Genomic DNA, 20,278 nt, shown 5'->3' on the forward strand with positions numbered 1-20,278 from the left:
TCTCATCATCCTCGTCTTCGCCACCCTGCAGCCAGTCGTGGTACGCCCCGGTCAAAAAGCGGAAAATGATGCGGTCCCCGGACACGTCCACACCCATCTCCGCGCAGGCCTCATCGTACTCCCCAAGCACGAACCGATCCATCATCTGCGCTAATTGCATCAACCAATGCAGCATACCTAGGAAAGTGGGCCAATTCTGGCCTCCTACTGCAGCGATTTGCGATTTGGTGATACCCTTCTCGAACGGGTAGCGCAGTTGCTTCAAAATCGGGGGGACTTCTGCATCCATGCTCTTCTGAAACCGATACCCTGGGTCGATTCGATGATACAGAAACTGAAAGATGTAGTTGAAGTCCTTCTGGGTTGGCGATCGAAGCGTGTTCTGACCCAGCGAATGTTTCATCTCCAGCTCAAAATTATTGTGCGTAAGGTATTCGAGGAGCTCCTGTCCAATTCTAGCCTGGAATGATCTATCCCTAAGAGGTCGTGGATCCCGAGGAACACCGGCGGCATTGGGCACTTGGGTGAAGAAGGACTGGTGTCCCATTGGCCCTCCCATGGATGGTCGCGAAAAGACGCTGCTTCTCCTTTGTAGACTCTGCGATGCAGAGCTAGCCGATAGTGAGCCCGGCGCATAGCTTGGGCGACCAACACTGGCGCCGTGGAAGATGTTGCTGGATACGGATCGCCTGACCGATGAAAGTCCAGCATCGGCACCAAACGCCCCGCCGGATGAAGAGCGCTGGAAATTCGGTTGTTGAGGGCGACTTGCAGAGTTTAGTAGTGACATCGAACGCGTGTGTTGTGAGGTAAAGGGAGGATTCTGATACCCAATGGAGCTGGTGCGCTTTAGGGCCGATGAGGGTTGCGGTAGGGCCGAATAGTTTTGTACGCTCCCCAAAGTCTGTATCAAGAAATATGTTAGTTAGTCGCAGTCCGTCAGAGCGCATTGAATCATACGATGTATCAAGGGCATCGCGGAACAGGCATGGCTGCACATACTTCTCGGGGCGCCTGATACTGAACAATCCCGTATCCTGCGACATTATGAAGGAAGCCGCGACTGCGGCAATGAACTCCTGATTAAAGCAAACGTTCGGATGAGAAATGTCCCCAAGTGGCTGAGGGTCCAAGAATACGAAAAAGCCAACTAATATAAGTTGCGGACGCAGCGAAATATCACACAGTCGACTGCCCCTCACACAAAAAGATAAGGACGGGGATTTGAAGCGTTGCCCAAGAAGTCCAAACAGCGACCGAAAGATGTAAACAAGCACATGCCACTTATGTCGCTCAATACAGCAGGCGGTGAGATCTACCGGAACAACAGTTCTTCCTGCGGCGACAATCACGAGATCTGGGGAAACTCCGCCTGGTGGTTGTATCATTGGCCGTAATACCGTAAGCAGCGCAAGTTCCGAGGTCCAGCTGAACAGTGGAGGCCTCGTCCGGTGCCGACGAGCATCTGTCGCCGTGATCATTTCCCATATCCGTCTTCTCTTCTCCAATTCTTCAACCGACTACTCTTCCCGGCCACTCTACCCTTTGAAATAATTTAAACACGGCTATCTTGATTGAAGCCGGTGTTTAGAATATCATCATGGCTCCTCGCATGGAGCTTATCTCCTCTGCTGTATGTACCATGCCCGAGTGACTATTGCTGAAATCGGAGTCGGAGCTGACGGTTGTTCTTGAATAGGTTTCCTGTGCGTGTGTTCTACCTTGAAGCCATTCAAATTTGAATCTGGACGCGAAACCTAACACCTAAACAGTTCTACAGGATCCTTCTGTGGCTTCATCGCCCATTGAGAAGAGAGTCGCATTCCTTCAATCGAAAAACCTTACACAGGAAGAGATCGATCTCGCTTTATCCCGCGCCGGTGAAGACCCGTCCGCTGCTGCTTCTGCTGTCGCCTCAACGCAAGGCTATCAACCTCCTACTCAAAACGCTGTCTACCGTCCTCCCCCTCCACCATCAGGGTATGGCTACCCTCCTTATGGCCAATGGCAGGCCCCTCCGGAGTAAGTGCATTACCATCAGCCCATGGTATTCGGATATAGAACTTGAAACCTAATCTGTGAATTGGTAGACCTCCCAAGAGGGACTGGCGGGATTGGTTTATCATGGCTACAGTAGTCGGAGGTGTGGGATATGGGTTATACACCGTCACAAAGGTTAGTACATCGCTGCCGCAGTCCGCTCGACCTTTCTTCTTCTGCGATAGTAGTAACAAATGGCTTCAAGCGGTACATTGCGCCATTAATCGCCCCTCCTACACCACCCCAATTGGAACAAGACAAGGAGCACATTGATGAGCAGTTTTCTCGCGCTTTTGCTCTAATCGAGCAACTTTCCACAGATACTGCGGCATTGAAATCAGCTGAAGAGGCGCGCGCAGAGCGATTGGACACAGCGCTTCGGGAAGTTGAAACCTTGGTGGCCGATCTGAAGACCGCTTCTCGCCGACGGGATGACGAAACCCGCCGCATCAGCGACGAGGTTAAATCATTGAAGGACGCCATCCCCAAGGCTCTTGAGGGCGCTCGGGAAGGAAACGAAACCCGGTTGAAGGAGCTTGGCACTGAACTGAAGAGCTTGAAGACTTTGCTTGGTAACAGACTCAGTGGCAGCGGCGCATCCACCGCCCCTGTTGCCGGAAGAACTATCAGCGCATCAACACTGCCCAGCGTTGCTCGGCCCACGGAGGAGGCGTCGCCGGTCACCACTCCTGCTACCACCAACGGCGTTACAGCAACTCCTACTACACAAGAATCACAGCCCTCCCCAGCACAGCCAGGCGCCGGCACGACCACTGGTGCCGCCGCTAACAGCCCTCTTGCGCAATTTGGCCGAGGCGCCTCCATTCCTGCCTGGCAGATGGCCGCTGCCAACCGGTCGAAGACCACTGCTCAGTCGACGACAGCTGCCGGAGACAGCTCTTCTGACAATAAGGAGCAACAGAGCGCTCCGGCCAGTTGATCGATTTTATACCGAGAGTGTGTATGCGCTTACAATATGAATACCCTTTCATTTATCCTTGTATATGGTAATAAGAGCCACTGCCCTCTATTTCTTGAATGTATTTACAATAAGAGTACTGGATTCTCAGGGAGTATCACGTGCTTCTTAGTATCAATGGGGGAAAGGAAGGGTAACAATATTTGCATGTCTTCTTGCTTGTATTCCGAAAATTCCAAGAACCGACCTTTAAGCGTTGAAAGGATAGAAGGGTCCTAAAAGAAAAATGGGTACCTCTCGTAGATAAGAAGCATTGGCGATATTTATGGCTCTGACCTCATACTCGTGAAATCATGTCCTCTTGCCCCAGAAAAGCTTGGCATGTGATCCGCAGCTTCTGGCCGCTTCTCTCCCAATTGTCGCCCGAAATTCATATAGATTGGTTGTCGCTTTCTTTTGCAATCGTCAAAGGGGATCGATCACCACCTAAGAGGATCCACGCAATGTCTACCCGCGATCATCACCATAGGGAAAGATCCCACCGAGATCACGATTCGCGCTCGCGCTCCCGCTCCCCAGGCCGAAGTGACAGACACAAAAGACATCATCACCATCGGCACCGTCATAGTCATCACCGTCACCGAGATCACAGTCATGATCGCCATCCGCATTCGCAATCAGCCTCTTCGGTACCTGTAGTGCTTCCATTCCAAGCACGAGAGCTTTCGGAACGGGATCTGACACATTACGCACCCATGTTCGCCATGTACCTCGATATCCAGAAGGGACTGGTAATGGAAGATTTGAGCGAAGAGGAGACCAAGGGTAGATGGAAGAGTTTTATTCGAAAATGGTAAGGACCCTGTTACCTCCACCGACTACAGATTTTCTGTAATGTTCCGCAAGTGCAATTGTTCGTTTGCGTGGGTCAGCACTCGATGAACTACATCTTGATAGCCGGAAAATAGAATTAGTGATTGACATTATAGGAACCGCGGAGAGCTCGCCGAAGGGTGGTATGACCCTAGCACCCTCGAGAAAGCCCGTCGTAATGCCCCAGAACAAGCCCCAGTATCCGGCCCTGGACGACGTCGTGATTCACCAGATTATGAACAAGGTGGTCGAGGGAAAGATTCCAACACTGGCTCTACGTCGCAGGGGACAGCCCGGCAGGACGAACGAGAATTTGATTCCGAGGACGAGGAAGAGTACGGTCCCATACTTCCTCATCATGAGGTGACAGTTAGGGGTCGAGGTGGCCCGTTAGCTGGACCAGCAATCCCGACAATACAGGACTTGGAGTTACGAAAAGGTGCGTACATCCCGCTACCGTTATCTTTCATGAGGCTAACACTGTGTGTTCGGCAGAGTGCGCAGTAGAGGATGCCATCGCGGCTCGCGAGGACACAAGAAAACAGCATCGTGCAGAGACACATTCCCACAAGTCTGAGATGCGGCAAATAGAGGATGAGATTGCACCGCGCGCGGAGCCAGGAACGCATGAAAGGCGCATGGAGAAGCGTCGAGAAGCGGCCGCTGCAAACCGTGCCTTCGCTGAGTCACGGCGAGGTGGCTCACCCATAGAGGCAGCACCAGATGACGAACTTATGGGCTCCGGCGAGAACGACATGGATGCCATAAAAAAGGCGCAGGCTAGAGAGCAACGAAAAAAGAACGAGCGTGAAATCAGAAGGGAAGAGATACTGCGAGCTCGAGCAGCGGAGCGGGAAGAGCGACTTCAACAATATCGGAAGAAGGAAGAGGAGACCATTGGATGGCTCAAAACATTGGCTAAACAACGGTTTGGCTGAGCTTTTACCAGGATGCTTTTCATGATAGTTGAGCTTATTGGCGCATGTTCCTCGCATGAAGTCATGTTTCTTCATCTTAAGCGTCGAGCGTGCCATGACCCCTCTTTCCAACTTATCAGTCGTGGACTCATGTACGAGACTGTTTCTTTGGAGAAGGCATAGCTGCTGATTAGCTTACATTTGACCGACCATGAGCTAAAGCGATGATCCTCAATAGATGTTGCTGCAATGACCATGCCACTTCTTCAGTCCCTCGTCATTTGAATGCTCATAGAAATGTTCCATCGATGCCTTACTCTTTTGATGGTGAAGGCTCCTTTGACCCATAGTTCTTTCCTGTCTAGGAAAGCGTCACTAGTCATCCTAAAAAGGAAGGCGTCTCTGACTGAGCTACTTTGCGTGTCTTGCTTTCTCGTCCTCACCCATCTATATCAGCTCTCATCCGCTTTCCGGGATCACTTTTTGCTGAAGTACAATCGCTGTCCCACGTTTGCCACATTCAACCTCTCCACCTGCTCCCCAGCCCTTCAGTATGGCCTCCTCGATATATCGCCTCGGAAACCTCAGTCCTCAGGCAGTTGCGGGGATCCTTTGCTCACTACCGTTAGCTGCGGGCATGTTCTACATCCTGTCTGCGAAGACTGGGATCTTCGCCTCGCGTCCTAGAGACTATCTGAACGAGATAAGGTGTAGGCTTCTCTACGTATTCACGGAACTCCTCATGGGGGTGATCATCTTGACCTATGTAAGGCAGTCTCTCGGTTCAGTCAGAGCTCATCAAGTCTCATTACGGAATGCTGACCCTCCAGGCCTGGGAATTATCTTGTGTCTCCCTCGTACCTTTCCTGCGAACAGTAATAACCTGGGTCGAAGGCACTGTAAGGACCTTTGTGTGAATGTATCCCTAGAGATACCCTACCGGACTAACGCGAATTTCTTATCCTAGGTATATCTGTTAGGCTCAGTGATCTTCTGGTATATCTTACTGTTGGTTTTTTTGAAGCCAAGAGGAGTCCTACGCATCCCCCTCGGAGGTTGTTCTCTTCTATATTTAGTCCTGGAGCTGTTTCTGCTTACTTCGTCTGTTTATCCCACGCAAGTAGGGAAAACAATGACCATATTTCTTATATCCATTCGCGCGACTCGTTTTGTCAGCCTTGTGCTGCTTCTCTGTGTCGTCGTTGGATCTTGGACGGTACCCTGCCACTGCGAGTCTGATCCAGAAGTGACTGCTTCACTGATCCCGGATGGCCATGTGTGTCGTGACGCCTTGCATAACAGACAAGGGGAGAGTATAAATTACGGTACAACTACACAAGAAAGCGATCCCTCACAGAATAATCTTCGGTCACGTCATCCTAGAAGGAGACCACCAATGGGAGCAGTTTCGAGCAGACGATTGCAACCACATTCGGCTCTACAAGGTATTGAAGAGGAGGTCCAAGCAGAAGGCACGGACGATATTGTTGGGAATGATCAAGAACAAAGCCTTGGAGATGGAATACCTGCTTTGCGCATTGCCAAGCTGCGTCACAAGCTTACCAATCCCAAAGCCCAGCACGAGAACCAAGGTGAAGTGCAACATATTCAGTTCGTCGACCGTTCTTCAGATATCAGTTTGCATGGCAAGAAATCATTCCGAAGGGGTGAGTGGAAGCCTGACGCACCCGAATTCATTCCTATTGCGCAGCAACGCATCGTCATGCAGCAGCTCGACGGAAACAGGAACCAGCAAGTCGAGCGTCAGCAAGACTTGGGCCTAAACGACATACAACATCAAGGCTTAGACGAAGAACGAGTTCTGCCAAGGACTGTCAACTCGAAGATGGCGAAGAGCGCTGTTCCAAGCTTCCCCATTATCGATGAGAACGAGAGTCCCAAGCCTGCCGCATCCACGAAGCATCCGTCCCGTGAAGCTGAGGGCCGCAGTAGTCAATCCACGACTGGATCACAGCAAGAAAGCGACAGGGTCATTATCGCATACCCGAAGAAAGCACGAAAGAGAGGGAAAAGGTCGAGGAAGGAGGCCATTAGTCGTAGAAAGGGCACGAAAAGTGAGCCTGCAGGCATCGGCTTGACCAGTGATATCGATCACTCCTGACACCAGGGACACTCGCCATGGTTGAAGTTTTGATTCTATGCTATTAATACCCGATCCATGTGCTTCTGGTCGAGTGCGGACAGAGCGGCAGACTTTACCAAAGACGGAAGCAAGAAAAGATACGGCTAACTTTTGACCGGGATATATAGACTACAAATAACTTTAATCAAGGACGCCTCTTTAGAATTTATTCCCTCTATAAAGCTCCGTGATCGTGTCCAAATGGATCAATGATAATATATAATCAGATCTAGATGAAGACGATCCTCGTATGTACCGAGGCCCCATGCTTTCGGGGTAGCTGGCCTGCTTTTTAAGCTTTTCTGCCCAGTTCGAGATCGGCAACCAATCTCAAGTCACTTGTTCCTTTTACTGATGAATCACCCATACCGAAGAAAGGTTTGACGGCAACCGCAACAGTTTCCTCAAAGAGGCGTCCAACAACGAGGTCCTTCAGCTTTTCACCAGTCTGACCAAAGTCTGGATATGCATTCAGTTCCAGCAGCCAGGGAACGCCATCCTTATCGACGAGGAAATCGACACCGAAGAGCTCAAAGGCGTTTGGCAGGGTCTGGAAATGAACCATCATGCCTCGTGCGGCCGCCTCGAAGACCTCTCCGGTGACGGCGCAGATCTGGTCGAATATCTTCTCTTTCCAGTCGTGGCTCAATCCAGGTACATGGTGATCCAGGTCCCAGAACCGTCGGACGCTTCCCTCGTTGGTGCTGCCGCCTTCTTGGAAACAGGTGTTTGTGAGGTGTCTGGCGAGATCGATGACCTCGTCTTCATCCTCCCATGGAGGACAGTATGGTTTCGCGGCGAAGAGAGCCAGCATCTCCTTGTAGACGTAGACTTTCAATGAGCCGACAGCCAGCACGTAAGTGCGGATGTGGAACTTGCGGTTCGACGAGGAAGGTAGAAGGAGGGGAGGGTCGATGTAGGGTTGGGCGATGAAGTGGCGTAGCTGGGAGGTGACGACGCCTTGTCCGTCCCCGTCTCCATCCCGGTCCTCGGTATCTGGGTTCTCGGGTTCGCTTTCCTCATCCGAGTCGTCCTCCTCCCATTCTTCGAATACCTCGCGTAGTTGATCCTCGCTGTTGAAGAGACGGATGCCTTGTCCGCGGTCACTCATTCCTGCTTTCAGAATCCACCATTCCTTTTCTGACTCCGGTTGGCCTTCGTTCCTGTCCAGGCTCTCGCGGAGCTCGTATGCCTCGAGCAGGGCCTCGTCTAGGAATTCAGCGTAGTCTAGCTCGAAGTCGTATGCGAATTTGAAATGATTCCGTAGGACGCTGTCGGGGTGCTTGGTGACCCAGTTGGCCACTGTGTTGGAGAGGTAGTGCTTGCGAATCAGCGCTTTCCGGATGATATAGGCGTTGACCAGGGAGGTAGTCGAGTTCATCATCGCATGCTCAAAGTCCAGCCGTTCGTATTCGCGATATTGAAAGAGAGGGGCGGAGGGGGAAGGAAGATCGGACAGCTGCGATATGATTCGATACTGTCCTTTGTGAAGGCGGCGCTGTAAGGCTTGTTCCATCAGGCTCTGCACGTAATGATCGTCGCTGTCCACGATGGAATAGAATGCAGATTCGTCATTATCTGAGCTACAGAGTCTAGGCTGATTAGAATGCATGTCTTCTAGAATACGACCATGGACCATCAACCAAAGCAAACAAGGAGAACGCTAGAGGAGAGCCAAAAGACACGGAGGTTAAGATCAAGGTCGTATATCGAACGATGCGACACGCTCATGATCTAGTTGGATCTGTTTAGACGCGAATCCGCTCGTCAAAAGGGTTCACTCACAGTTTGATTTCGCCTTGGATGCCTGGTGTACGCATGAAGGTGGCCTTGAGAGGGGTAACACTGGATCCAAAGAGTCAGCTACGGGCCCGATACGGGGTAAAAAATGAGACAGGGTCGAGAGGACACACCTGGTCATTCCCTCGCGCACAGCGCGACCATCGTTGCCCGGTCCACTCGCCTCCACGCTCTTCCACACATCTGTGAAATCAGGATTCCACTGAAAGTGCTTATGCTGGAACCGCATCCTCCTGCGTGGCCCTGTGGCTGGAGCGGCAGTGGGCTTCTCCCCTAGTCGTTCACCCTGGTCCCGCACCCTCTGCTCCTGTACCTGGGGAGTCTCATCCGGGAGCGCTGCATCAACAGCCTGAAAGCAGCTGCCAGTCCACCTATTGTCAAGCATACTGGTGTATAGCACCTTGCACTTGCTCATCCCCGGCTCCAGAGGCACATTGATGTTATACAGATCCACTCCGTCCGCCCAGTTCTCGCAGAGATATTCAATCAGCTTCACGGAGTGCTGCGATGCTTCAGCGATCACAACAGGGTCGTGGTTGCGCGAGCTAAAGGCATAGGAAAGGGCAATGGCGCGTTTCCCACAGTGCGCAGCCTCCAAAGCTCCTCCGATTGTCCCGCTCGACAAAGCGAATAAAGCAGTCGTATTGCGGCCGTAGTTGGGACCCGACACGACTACGTCGACGGGGCCGCGTTCTTGAAAGCAGTGGAAAAGACCGATCTGGACACAGCTTGCCGGCGTCGAGTCGATGAGAAGCCACTCGTCACCGTCCTCGTCGTCGTCGGTGCGGGGGAAATCGTGGATGGTGCCATTGTCTTCGTGCAGGGTGCCGGGCCGGAAGTAGGTCGGTCTTACAGAGGCACCGATCAAGTGCGCTTTACCGATCCATGAACGCTGTTGATGAGGGAGGACCACTGATACAACATGGCCGGCGGACTGAAGAGTGTGGACGAGGGAATGGACGTAAGGCGAAGATTTGTTTGACGGAGGACCGTCATCGTTGACCACCTAGGTTGAGGAGCATGCTATGAGCTGGGCTCCTCCACGTTGAAGAAACTGCAAGAGTCCAACTTACCAAAATGTGCATTTTGATCAACTGCTGGAGAAGGAGAGTGTTTGGTGGAGGAGCTGGATTGCTCATGGAGGGGCATTTTCTTTATCGAAAGTGGGCCCTTTTACTCCGCATTTTCGGGCAGCCCATGCGGTTTGGCATCCGAGGCCTGTGATAGTCACTATGGCTTCCTCTGCATCAATGGGATCGTATACTATGGAAGTGCTTGAAGACCAAAGAACTTCATGGCTATTACTGGCTCATTACACCGTCCCCATAATAGGGCAAGTTATAGTAAAGGAATTGTTCGACTTCGCATTCAGGATCCGCACCACCTGGAGATATATATACATCACTCGCAATTACTTGGGTATCAAAGACTTGAAGTCATGAAGGTCTCTAGAACCAAATGAAGATCGACCGCCCGGCCTACGAGTGGCCTTCACTAACTAAACGGCTACGGCGCCGCTGGACACCCCTCGCTTCCGCGCTCTCTAAGCCAGTCCCTGCGCCACTCTCAGAAGGCCAAACGTCTCTTCTACCACCAGGATCACGGCTTTCTTCGTCTGTGTCGCTGGTATAAGAGGACTTCGGCTCCTCTTCAAAATCTCCTTCCTTTTTAATCCTACTCGTCGGCTGGTGCTTCGGAGAGTGGGAGTCAGAGGGCGAGTCCAAAGCAGAAATGTCCGCTGCCTCGTCATCATATTCCTCCTTGATTGGAGTCTTCCCGCGAGCCTCTTGTTTGATATTTACCTGATTCGCTGGCTTCGTGCTCCATAACGAAGCAAGGACAAGCCACGCAATGCTTGAAGAGACCATGGAGACGCTCCAGAAACCGAAACTGAAGACCAAGAACGATAAGATCCTCCAGTTGTACATGACCCATCTATTGCTTTGTTAGTACAAAATACGCCCTGAATCCTAGCCCGCAGCTTTGACGTACCTTAGCCCCGTAAACCTAGCGTGAAATTCCACCTGAGCCGAGTAAATCTGCATCGGCTCCTTACTATGGACCTCGAGGCGTAAACTCGCCGGAAGGTTGCGCCAGCCGCGGGAGAACTCAATCTTCTCAAGCATGGGCACCCGCAGAGTTTCCGCTTCACGCTGCCACCCCAGTACATACAGTGGCATGAAAGAGATCTTGCTAGCGGTATCCACCATAGGCGACGTATACGTCAGTATAGCCGGGCGTCGCGAGTGCACAATCCGATTCGAGGATGTGTTCTGGCCAGTGGTGGCGGAGGTCGAAGGGCGGGAGAAGAGAGATAGATCCAGCATAAAGTTTCCAGCAGCGAGGTTGGACGGCGTCCGCGGCATTTCGAGTTTCACGGCGACATCATATGCTTGCTGAGAGACCAACTCCGACCCAAGGGAGGCGGTACCCCAAGGCTGGTCATCACTAGAGACCGAAATCTCGGTAATCAGCCAACGATCCAACAATATTTTCCGGGGACAATTCCATTCTCCGTTTTTGACCTACCCAAACTGTAGATGCACTTGTCGCGCAAGCCCAATTTGCGGGATGAACCAATAGTAAAATATCGCATATGCAACCGACGAAACGAAGAACATGCATACAGCAGTTATCGCAAACAAGAGAGTTCCCAGATAGGCTTTCTGTGCTTGTTTCGAAACAAGGGCGCGAAAGGGCGCTACCAGCGCGTCCTGGAGGTCATCGGACCGTCAGCTGTTGAATCAGTGAAATGTAGAGCGATGGCTTACCGGAGGCCAAAAGGAAAAGGTATTGCCATCCTCCACATCCTCATCTGTCGCATAATCAAGCTCCGACATGGTGCGACCAAGCTTGGTGTGGGTTTGAGGTGGGAATGGTATCGGGTGATGAGAGTTGTGTTTTCAAAGAGCTCCGACGCTTGCGTCGACGTCACCGAGGTTTGCTTCCCCCACGGACAACAAAGGCCGTTACTATGCGCCCCAACTAGAAGCAAATGTGCAGCCATTACGAAGGATGCTATACTCCGTTAGTTGTTGTTTCCTTTACATTCACATGTATCAGAACTGAACATGCCATATTTTTGTTTCAATAAGTTGTTCAATATCAATTCATGGCAGCGTTGGCCTAGTGGAAGCATGAGCTGTTACTATGAAGTAGATGTAGACCATTACCCATCCCTTTTTAAAACATATCGTTACAAGCACTGCATTTGCAGTGTAAAATTAACAATCATCCAGCAGAATGAAAACAAACCAATACAAAAGCAAAGCATTTGGTTCCATGTGACTGTATGCTGCGCTGACATGTCGTAGAATGCATAGTTAAACCCCCCAGAAACCCAAGCGTAAAAATGATAATGACACAAACAGTACAAGTTTCAGAATGAAAAGAAAACAAAATCCTTAAGAAAAGATACACTCCAGTAGAGCACCGAATTTCTAACGTCGTAAGCGGCATTTCGAGTATACCGTGAGAGAAACGACATCTTCGCCGAATGCAGGTCATCGAAGCATCATCAAATGCCTCATATCAATCAGAGATGGCGAGAGACGGGATCTCCTTTTCAGGATACCTAAGGCATTGCCCTAGGGCTTTGTTGCTGAATGTGTTGGAGAAGAGCATCGAAGAGACGACCAATCTGTATTCGTTAGCTTTACGCACATGGTACACTAATCAAACCGAAGAGTGACATACCTCAGGCGCAGCCTGGATGAAAGGAAGGTGGAAGAAAGTGTAGCTTCGGTTCTGGAGCAACTCCTGGAGAGTGATGATCAAACCCCAGGGGTGGGGGCGATGGACGATCAGCCGCTCCAACAAGACTCGGATGATCTGCTGACGGATATCGGATCCATCCTGCTCGGAGTTGTCCACGCCGAAGAGACGAAGAATGGCAAAGCTGAAGAAGTAGGTATGGCTATTGGGATAGCGTAATTGGTTCGCCATCGCACTGAGCAAGTAGTAGCGCGCCTCAGGTCGTAGCACCTTGGCGAGGCTCTCCAGAAGCGCCGAATGGGGCGAGCTGTCAAACGCGGCGCGAGTGTTGCCTTTGGACCCACCGGCAGAAACAGCATCCTGACCAATGTATAGAACCAACGCGTTCACTAGGACGACGTTGACATTGATGGGAGTGTAGAAGAGTCCAGTATCCTTGTTCACAGGGTTGTAGATGGCATCGCAAATCTTCTGGATGGACGTCTCTGATTGGTTATTGCTCTGCAGCAAGCTATCGACAACACCTTTGATGTTGGCGCGCTGTAGAGGAGCAGCGATGTCGCCGGCAATCTTGGGAGCTTCACGCATCTCTTCCAGGCGCTCGACTTTCAGACCTTCTCTGAAAGGATCTGGAAGCTTGTGGAAAGACGACGGGTATGCGCTCAGAACAAGGTTACGGAGCTGAGCGCAATGGGCGGGAATGACATTGCAGAACTGAAAATGATTTTCCGCAACAAACTCGGGGAAGTCATGGTGCAAGATCAGCAGGATACGAAGCACTCCTTTGTAGAGATCCTTGGCAACATAAGAAATGTTTGCTGGCTTGAGCTGCTCTCCTATGTAAGAGAGGAGAGCCTGCATTATTTCGCAGTAGGGTCCCCAACCAGCACGCTCGGGCATATTCAGCATTCCTGACATGAAAAATCTGTGGGACACCAGTGAGAGCCAGCCGTAGACGAAACCGGGACAGTACTGGGGCTGGAGTGATAGGAACTTGTTGGCAAGAGCAAACATCATTTCCTGATCCTGATCACTCTGCTGAAGTCCGTTCAGAGAATACTCGCACAAGATACTTGAGAAGAGTCTGAAAAATACGCGCTGGTTGAAAGCCTCGCCGCGGATAACGTGGTGATGATTCAACACCAGCACGAGCATCGACAGAACCGAGTTGAAGTAGACAGATTTGCTGGTTTTGGCCGAGCCAGTGCTCTCTCCTTGAAATTTGACTAGCAGAATGACCAATTTCGCAAGCGCATCGATATAGAGGAAAGCCTCATCGAGGCTACCGTTAGGATTCTGCGATTCATGCTCGAACATCGCGACGGAGATGTCAATGCTGAGCCGGAAGAACAAAGCAGAGTCCTCTTGATTATCCATGACTTGCCTCTGGTGCAGGTCCTTAAGGAAGGAATGATAGGTACGGTCGGTGGCGCCGGGGGCCTTGTAAATACCGATCCACTCGCTGAAGATGTACTCCATCTGATCCCGCTTTGCTCGCGCTTTGTCGCTGAGAAGAGGGTTGACGACTTCAGGGATACCGGACTCGCGTAGTTTGCGGATAATTTCATTTGCAGGAGCAAGATTTGCGTCTTCTGCAAGCCATTGGCTCATCGCTTCGAGACTGCCAGAGAAATCAGACCGCAATGCAGAGGGCTCTTCGTTGAAAAGCACTCGGTCCATCAGATTGGCCAGTATTTCGAGTGCACCCGTGTTCTTCTGACAGATAAGCCTGGTGAGACTCATATCAACGCGGCGAATGTCCAACAGTCCAGCATCTATGAGTGCCACTGTGACTGGGACATTGAATATATGCTCGTCATCTACTTCCGACAAGACAACCCAGGTATATCTTGCGACGAGTGAGGACATATCGCACAGCTTCGCAAGCAAATGCACGAGTACCTCGATCTCAAGGTTACTCGGTGTCTGAGAATACAAGGTTGTGCAGATCTTCAGAGATGTTAATCTTGCCAGCTCTTCGCCACTTGGAGACGTAAGGATAGTGCGTAAAGCCTGGTTGTACTCCTGTAACACAGCACTATCTCTGCCAAGGTCCTTCACGCGCTCCTCGGGTGCATTGCGAGCCGCTTGCTGTAGATCAGAAACGATGCTGTCGACTTTGTCACGAGGTGTTGGCGCCTCCAGAAAGCCATTCAGTTGCGGTTGTGCGCCAACGAGCCCGGTTTGCTGCAGACGCGCGTCTTGCTGAGCCTGTGGAGTTCTATGAGGTACAGCTGGCTGTTCCGCAGGCGTAGAGAGGTTAGGAATCTGCGCATACGAATCCTGGAGAACATCTGCCAGCTGTCGACCGGAATCAGTCGATACGTTCTGAACGTGAGTTGCTGCTGGACCACGAGATTGACGAGCAAACTCCTCATAAATGGCCAGCTGCTCTTTGTTCAGACCACCTGGGGCTTGTCGGTAGGGTTCAGGAATGAACAAGCCCCAACGATTCATCGAGGGGTCGATGAAAGGTTCATTAGGTCTGGCAGCCCGATGACGCCGGCGTGCTTCCAACTGTGGTTCAATAACCTTTTCAATCTCAGGGAGAGACTTTTCCTCCGCCGCCTTCTCGACTATTCCGCAGGCGGCATCAAGGTTGTCATTGACACACATCAAAATCAAGCCTTCGGGCATGGGCTGCTCGGAGTACTCTTGCTGAATCATTCTGATATAGTTTGTCATGCTAACCTTCAAGGGCTCCTTGCAAGTCACCAGGGCCAGGCTGCCAGCAAGCTGTCGCACCATATTGCCAGCGGCATGTCGCACCTTTTCCTCGTCAGGCTCCATGGCAAAGTCCTTGGATACAAGCTGCACAGTTGAAATTGATGCAATCGTGACGGAGCGTTCTACAACTGGAGTGATTATCTCCGCGATGGCGCGTTCAACAGCTGTGTGGACAATTTGCCGGAGGACGTTCGGGTCAACCATGCTGCTCGCTGAAGATGGTAGAACAAGAATTTTGTCTAAGCTTGGAAGAGTGGACATGATCGCGGCGGGAGACAACCTCTCTGTCCGCATTCCCTGGTTGATGGTGGTGAGAGCCATGTCTTCGAAGGCTTCAAGACCTTCAGGAATATTTGCTGTCGACAGCGCATCCTCGATGTGAGCCGAGCGATCCCGGATAACGACGGAGGGTTCGATTGTCTTATGATCCAGTTCGAGATCTTTGCACAATACTTCAATCTCAAATTTGAGATTCAACTTTAGTTCAGCAAAATGGTACAGTTCCAGCAGAAGAGCGAGAATATCCATCAACCATGGGTTTGGCGGCTTGAAGACAGTGGACTTTGTCGCCTGGACCAGCACTTTGCAAGTGAATGGGATCACGATGGTCAGACGCTGACTGTCATAGCCTTCCAGGAGAAGACCCTTGAAGTATATATCCTTGTGCTTTATAGGCTTGTCTTTTGCTATGGTCAGTGAACCGAGCCATGAGCCGAGATTTTTGAGATGGCCGCGATCTGTGGACGAGTTAATCGTCCCCTCTGCATTCAACAGCTTGCACACGCTCGAGTATGTTTCTCTCAGAACTTCAGCCCATAGAATCTTGTCATTGATGCGGTCAAGAAGATCGAGATAGAGTTGCTGGAAATTTGGCTGCAATTTCGCTCGTTCTTCCACCAAGTACGATGCGAACCACTGATGATGCTGGTCTCGCAGAACGTCTGTGAGATCGTGCAGCTTCTCCTCAATATTTTGCTCCGACACGTTGTTTAGGACGAACAGTATCTTGTCCTGCACCTCCTCGTCTGGATCATGGTAAATCTCAGGTCGTAAAGGTGAGTCGACATGGATAGACAGGAACTTGCGGGTGGGCCCGTCTGGTGCGGTCTCATCGAGGGTACCGTTGGTTATGGACGCACCAGTGACAATCTCTAGTCTGCCAGTATCAGAGTCTCGCACTTGACTTCCCTGCTCGCGTAGGACTTCTTCAGCCTTCTGGAAAATGGGCGTGCCCTGCAAGCTCGGAATTTGAAGCAGGAGGTGACAAAAGCCGGCCCACTCGGGGAGACGACTGATCAGCTGCTCAATGGCCTCCACTCCGAACTTGTACATGGGATCGTGAACGTCATGTTCTCGCACTGCCTCGAGAATCATGCCCAGCCCAACTTTCAGCGTGATTCCGTCGACGAGCCGGAAGTTGATGATACCACCGAACATCACAGCTGTCTTTGTGAGTGCTTCCAAGGGATATTCGTGGTAGCAATGGTACTCGTCGATGAGTCCATGAACCATGCACGCGAAAAGATCTTGTTCAGCCGGATCGCGAGATGTCTTGTACCGTCGCATCAACTCCAATATTTCCCGCAACGAAAGTTCTTCATGATACATCTTGCCGAAAAGCTCCTGCATCTGTTTGTCAATAGCTTCAGGTAACGCATTGCCGTTTTCGCCATTCGCGTCGATGATATCGTCAAAACCTTCCCCGTAGTTGATAAGCCGGGGATAGGTCTGAATGCAGATTCGCTGCACCGGCGTGAGATTTTCACGGTCGCCAACATATTCCTCCAAGACAGACAGCAAAGTATAGACAGTCTTCACAGAAAGACTGACCATTTGCGGAGCAGGTTGTTCCTTCCTCTGGACATGCAATTCATCTTCTGCCTTAATCCTGAGGTATTTAGACAACAAGTTACCCATATCCATTGGTCCTTTCTGAGCTGCATTGCGGACCCATTGCTCGAGGTCAAACGGCCCCTTCCGATGAGCATAGCAAGCCAGATCCATAGCAAGACCGTTTGTGTAACCAAGCAAGTAGTCCAGCCAATCAAACTCGACAGCATGCTCGTAGATTGCGGCTGTTGAGGTTGGGTCCTGAGTGAACGTGGTGAATAGCTGCTCAGCTACCCACTGGCGATCCTGACGCCAAGCTCCATGAAGCGCAAGCTGATATCCCTCTTCTTGTTTTAAGATAAAGACAACGAGCGTCCGGAGAACGAAGCTTTGCTGAACGCTGGTCCACGGCTGAGGAAGAGCTAGAGCTGAGCACAGAAAGACAGGAAGATCATACTGGACAACAGCCTTGATGAGCAGTTGACTTTCCGCAGCTGCCCATGCAGCCTGAGAAAACAAAGCAATGTCAAAGATGGCTTTCAAAGCGTCCAGAGAACGAAGCGGAGACTTCGCTGCCCGCTCCCCTTGTAAGCGAACGAGCTCAGGACCGTCAGCGAAGAAATCCGCTGGGAAGGTAGCTCGAAGATTGGGAATCTGAGAGACATCTGTTCGGGAAACAATAAAAGCTGTCAAGAAAGACATTTGTGTGTCCCGATGTTCCCAATCGCCACCCCAAAGCTTCTGGATATCCAAGGTGGGATCATCCGCAGCCGCCGACAAGAGGACGGAATACAGTTTGGCGAACTGTTTCGAGTCAAGTCGCAGGCCTTCTCGATCAAAGTTTCGGAAAATGAAAGACCAATTAATCTGCCTGTCACCGTAATGTGACTTGACCGCTCGGAGGAAAGTCTCCAAGCTGAAATCCTGCCAATACTGAGAAAGAACCAGGAACAGGAGGGCGCTGGCAATATGCTCTTCGTTCCAGGCATCAGGTCCGGCTGAATTGACTGCTTCATTCACGGAGTCGACGTTCGACGTGGCTCGGGGTCCTCTTGAATGGAGCTGGCGGACCAATGTGTACCTTGGATTCAGGAAATTGAACATTTGTAGCGCAGAGGCAACCTCGAATGGCATCTCCACGCCTAATTTCTGGTAGCGCAGATTTGCTGCGTACACCAATTTGGCTTTCACATCGTCGGTGAAGTTGCGTGGAGGGTAGAGGATGAAACGCTCAATGGTCATCCCAATGAACGAGTTTTTGAAGTCCTTAGTTGCCTCAGACGGCGTCGCCAAACTTTGAAGGAAAGGGGTGATGGAGTTCGAAAGAATTGCATCGGCTAAAAGTGGTAGCAAACGTTAGCAGGTGACCGCTGATCAAAGATGTTCCGGGGAGAGCACTAACCTTTCGCACGCAAGTCCGACTTATTGGCGGTTTTGAAGGCCAGTGCAAGGGCTACCTTAGCGACAGGGTCCAGCTTAAAATGATCAAGGAAGGTAGAAAGATCGAAATCGCGGAATATGTCTCCTTCCGAGGTATCAACGGTTTCTGCGATTTTCTGGGCCTGCTCTATGTCCTGAGTGACTTTCTGCATCTCTTGGACCAACAAAGGATAATTGCCAGCATTTTCCACAGACTTGTTGACCCCTGGAAAGATCTGAGGGGCGTTGCCCGTCAGAAGACGCCGGAAATACTTCGAGAAGACCTCCATTCCGTTCGATTCGACAAGCTACAGAATGTTACTCCATGTCAGATCTGCACAAAATCAAGGCAACGGGTGATGGGCTGTCCTACCTTGTGTATCTGAGCGGCTTTGGTCTCCCACTTCTCTCGACCTTCTTTCTCCGTGATAGAGTCTAGAAGAAGGAAGACTTGAGCAATGGATATCTTAGTTAACGAGGACTGGCTCGCGTGAGCTGCAGCTCCAGAAGCTGCTGAGCCCGGTTTGTCAGAGGGGAACCCAGTGGGTGAATTCACGGTGTTGCCGGACAATAACGGAGAGAAGGTGGCGCCTCTGGAAGGTCCCGTCCCACCACCGCCTCCCCCGGAGCCTCCACCACCCGCGATAGAGCCTGCTGCGGAAGCCAGATGTGACGACGGGGTGTGAGCCCTGAATTTAGGAGACGAGAGTGACTGTCCGGATTGCTGATGCTGTTGCGAGCCAGATTGGAAGGCGGCAAAAGGTGACGGTGTTGAGGCAGGTGAGGGTACGCTCCGTCCACCAGGAAGACCCCTTGCGGAGCTCAGAACGGCGGAGAAGGAGGAAGTCAAAGGGGAAGAGGTTGAGCCACCTGGAGCGGGACTATTCGACTGAACTGGTCCTCGGGAATTCGCAGACGGAATCGATGATGACGATGAAAGGTTGTTGGTCGCAAGCGGAGTCAACCCACGGCGAATGCTAGACTGGGACACGGAGAGACCCCAAGCAGATTGCTGTGACCTTGCCGCCCTGTTCGAAGACAATTTATCGGTGCCAGAAGCAATCGACGATTGGGAGGAAGGGGGAGGGGGAGGGAAGGTCATCTAGGAGACGCGATCATTTGATCTGTAAGGCGAGCAACAGAAATTTTTATTCGTGACGGCGACCAGAATCTATAAAATCGAGTATATTGATATCAAAGGCGTATTTTGTGAAGAACGAATATCTTGCGCTGGCAGAGTAGGCAAGACAGAGGGGATGAAAAGGGTGTCGCTTTTGTGGCACAGGTTGGAAGTTCCAATAGAGAGTGACGGGCAAAGAAAGCGAGGTTGAGTGGACGGTTAGGTGGAGATGCCTGAGGTACACTAGCTTGGCCACAGGGAGGCTGAAGCTCTTTACTACTATCTAGGGCTCAAAGAAAACTGGGCAACATGTACAAGAACTATATGCTCAGAATCTTTTGATGCTACTACTGGTAGTCTGGTAAGCAGATAATCTCACGCCGGACGGATCATGATCGCTTCAAAATTTCAAACAACTCGGGGTTGCTCTAACATCCCTTCTGCAACACCCCACAATGAATGTGCTTCCGAAAGGGCACGTGACAGATGTGGCTTGCTTCTCGATGACTGCTGATGTAATATCTGAGTCAGCCCAACCCGATCTTGACTTAGAAATCCCTTAATCAGCAGAGTGCTCTGTAACTATGGAGTATTGCCAAGGTAGGTTGATAGCAGCGCGATATTGCTTCACGTGCAGATGAATTGGGATCTCTCTTAACTAAGTTGAGCCACTGTCCTACGAGCAAAATAAGAGGGTCAAGGAGGTTGGGAAATGTGTGGATAACACGTGACATCAAGCTGATCTCGTTGAGCGCCCATGAGCCTCATCCTTCTTC

General features: G+C 51.2%; 8 protein-coding genes across 8 annotated transcripts; 4 read left to right on the top strand and 4 right to left on the bottom strand.

Moving 5' to 3' along the window:
• Positions 1-1,435: 1,435 nt before the first annotated feature.
• On the top strand, positions 1,436-3,384 carry pex14 (putative peroxisomal membrane anchor protein (Pex14)). Its single transcript, XM_024821479.1, has 5 exons — positions 1,436-1,633; positions 1,700-1,706; positions 1,773-2,022; positions 2,091-2,175; positions 2,246-3,384. Exons 1-5 carry the CDS (start codon positions 1,601-1,603, stop codon positions 2,978-2,980), a joined length of 1,110 nt encoding a protein of 369 aa, XP_024680632.1. The 5' UTR covers positions 1,436-1,600; the 3' UTR covers positions 2,981-3,384.
• A 330-nt stretch (positions 3,385-3,714) lies between these two features.
• P174DRAFT_373876 (uncharacterized protein) lies at positions 3,715-4,770 on the top strand (the record flags this gene model as incomplete). The annotated part of the gene is made up of 3 exons (XM_024822539.1): positions 3,715-3,812; positions 3,949-4,271; positions 4,328-4,770. The coding sequence occupies 3 exons, from the start codon at positions 3,715-3,717 to the stop codon at positions 4,768-4,770; spliced, it is 864 nt and encodes a 287-aa protein (XP_024680633.1).
• A 384-nt stretch (positions 4,771-5,154) lies between these two features.
• P174DRAFT_257819 (uncharacterized protein) lies at positions 5,155-5,798 on the top strand. The gene has a single exon (XM_024821478.1). The coding sequence runs from the start codon at positions 5,303-5,305 to the stop codon at positions 5,714-5,716; it is 414 nt and encodes a 137-aa protein (XP_024680634.1). The 5' UTR covers positions 5,155-5,302; the 3' UTR covers positions 5,717-5,798.
• Positions 5,474-7,032, top strand: P174DRAFT_444061 (uncharacterized protein). Its single transcript, XM_024827990.1, has one exon. The coding sequence runs from the start codon at positions 5,882-5,884 to the stop codon at positions 6,869-6,871; it is 990 nt and encodes a 329-aa protein (XP_024680635.1). The 5' UTR covers positions 5,474-5,881; the 3' UTR covers positions 6,872-7,032.
• Positions 7,033-7,184: 152 nt separating this feature from the next.
• Positions 7,185-9,831, bottom strand: P174DRAFT_514412 (putative acid phosphatase; the record flags this gene model as incomplete). Its single annotated transcript, XM_024832076.1, has 4 exons — positions 7,185-8,484; positions 8,678-8,737; positions 8,806-9,698; positions 9,766-9,831. The coding sequence occupies 4 exons, from the start codon at positions 9,829-9,831 to the stop codon at positions 7,185-7,187; spliced, it is 2,319 nt and encodes a 772-aa protein (XP_024680636.1).
• Positions 9,832-10,065: 234 nt separating this feature from the next.
• On the bottom strand, positions 10,066-11,532 carry P174DRAFT_393732 (seipin; the record flags this gene model as incomplete). The annotated part of the gene is made up of 4 exons (XM_024823608.1): positions 10,066-10,627; positions 10,685-11,140; positions 11,222-11,406; positions 11,464-11,532. 4 exons carry the CDS (start codon positions 11,530-11,532, stop codon positions 10,171-10,173), a joined length of 1,167 nt encoding a protein of 388 aa, XP_024680637.1. The 3' UTR covers positions 10,066-10,170.
• Positions 11,533-11,788: 256 nt separating this feature from the next.
• On the bottom strand, positions 11,789-12,283 carry P174DRAFT_257985 (uncharacterized protein). Its single transcript, XM_024821480.1, has one exon. The coding sequence runs from the start codon at positions 12,197-12,199 to the stop codon at positions 11,924-11,926; it is 276 nt and encodes a 91-aa protein (XP_024680638.1). The 5' UTR covers positions 12,200-12,283; the 3' UTR covers positions 11,789-11,923.
• P174DRAFT_453282 (CCR4-NOT core subunit CDC39) lies at positions 11,824-19,688 on the bottom strand. Its single transcript, XM_024829142.1, has 4 exons — positions 18,756-19,688; positions 18,366-18,690; positions 12,389-18,300; positions 11,824-12,332 (listed from the first exon to the last, which is right to left on the bottom strand). The coding sequence occupies exons 1-4, from the start codon at positions 19,482-19,484 to the stop codon at positions 12,267-12,269; spliced, it is 7,032 nt and encodes a 2,343-aa protein (XP_024680639.1). The 5' UTR covers positions 19,485-19,688; the 3' UTR covers positions 11,824-12,266.
• Positions 19,689-20,278: the final 590 nt, after the last annotated feature.

This window comes from Aspergillus novofumigatus (genome assembly GCF_002847465.1).
Source record: "Aspergillus novofumigatus IBT 16806 chromosome Unknown P174scaffold_6, whole genome shotgun sequence".
Lineage (NCBI taxonomy): Eukaryota > Fungi > Ascomycota > Eurotiomycetes > Eurotiales > Aspergillaceae > Aspergillus > Aspergillus novofumigatus.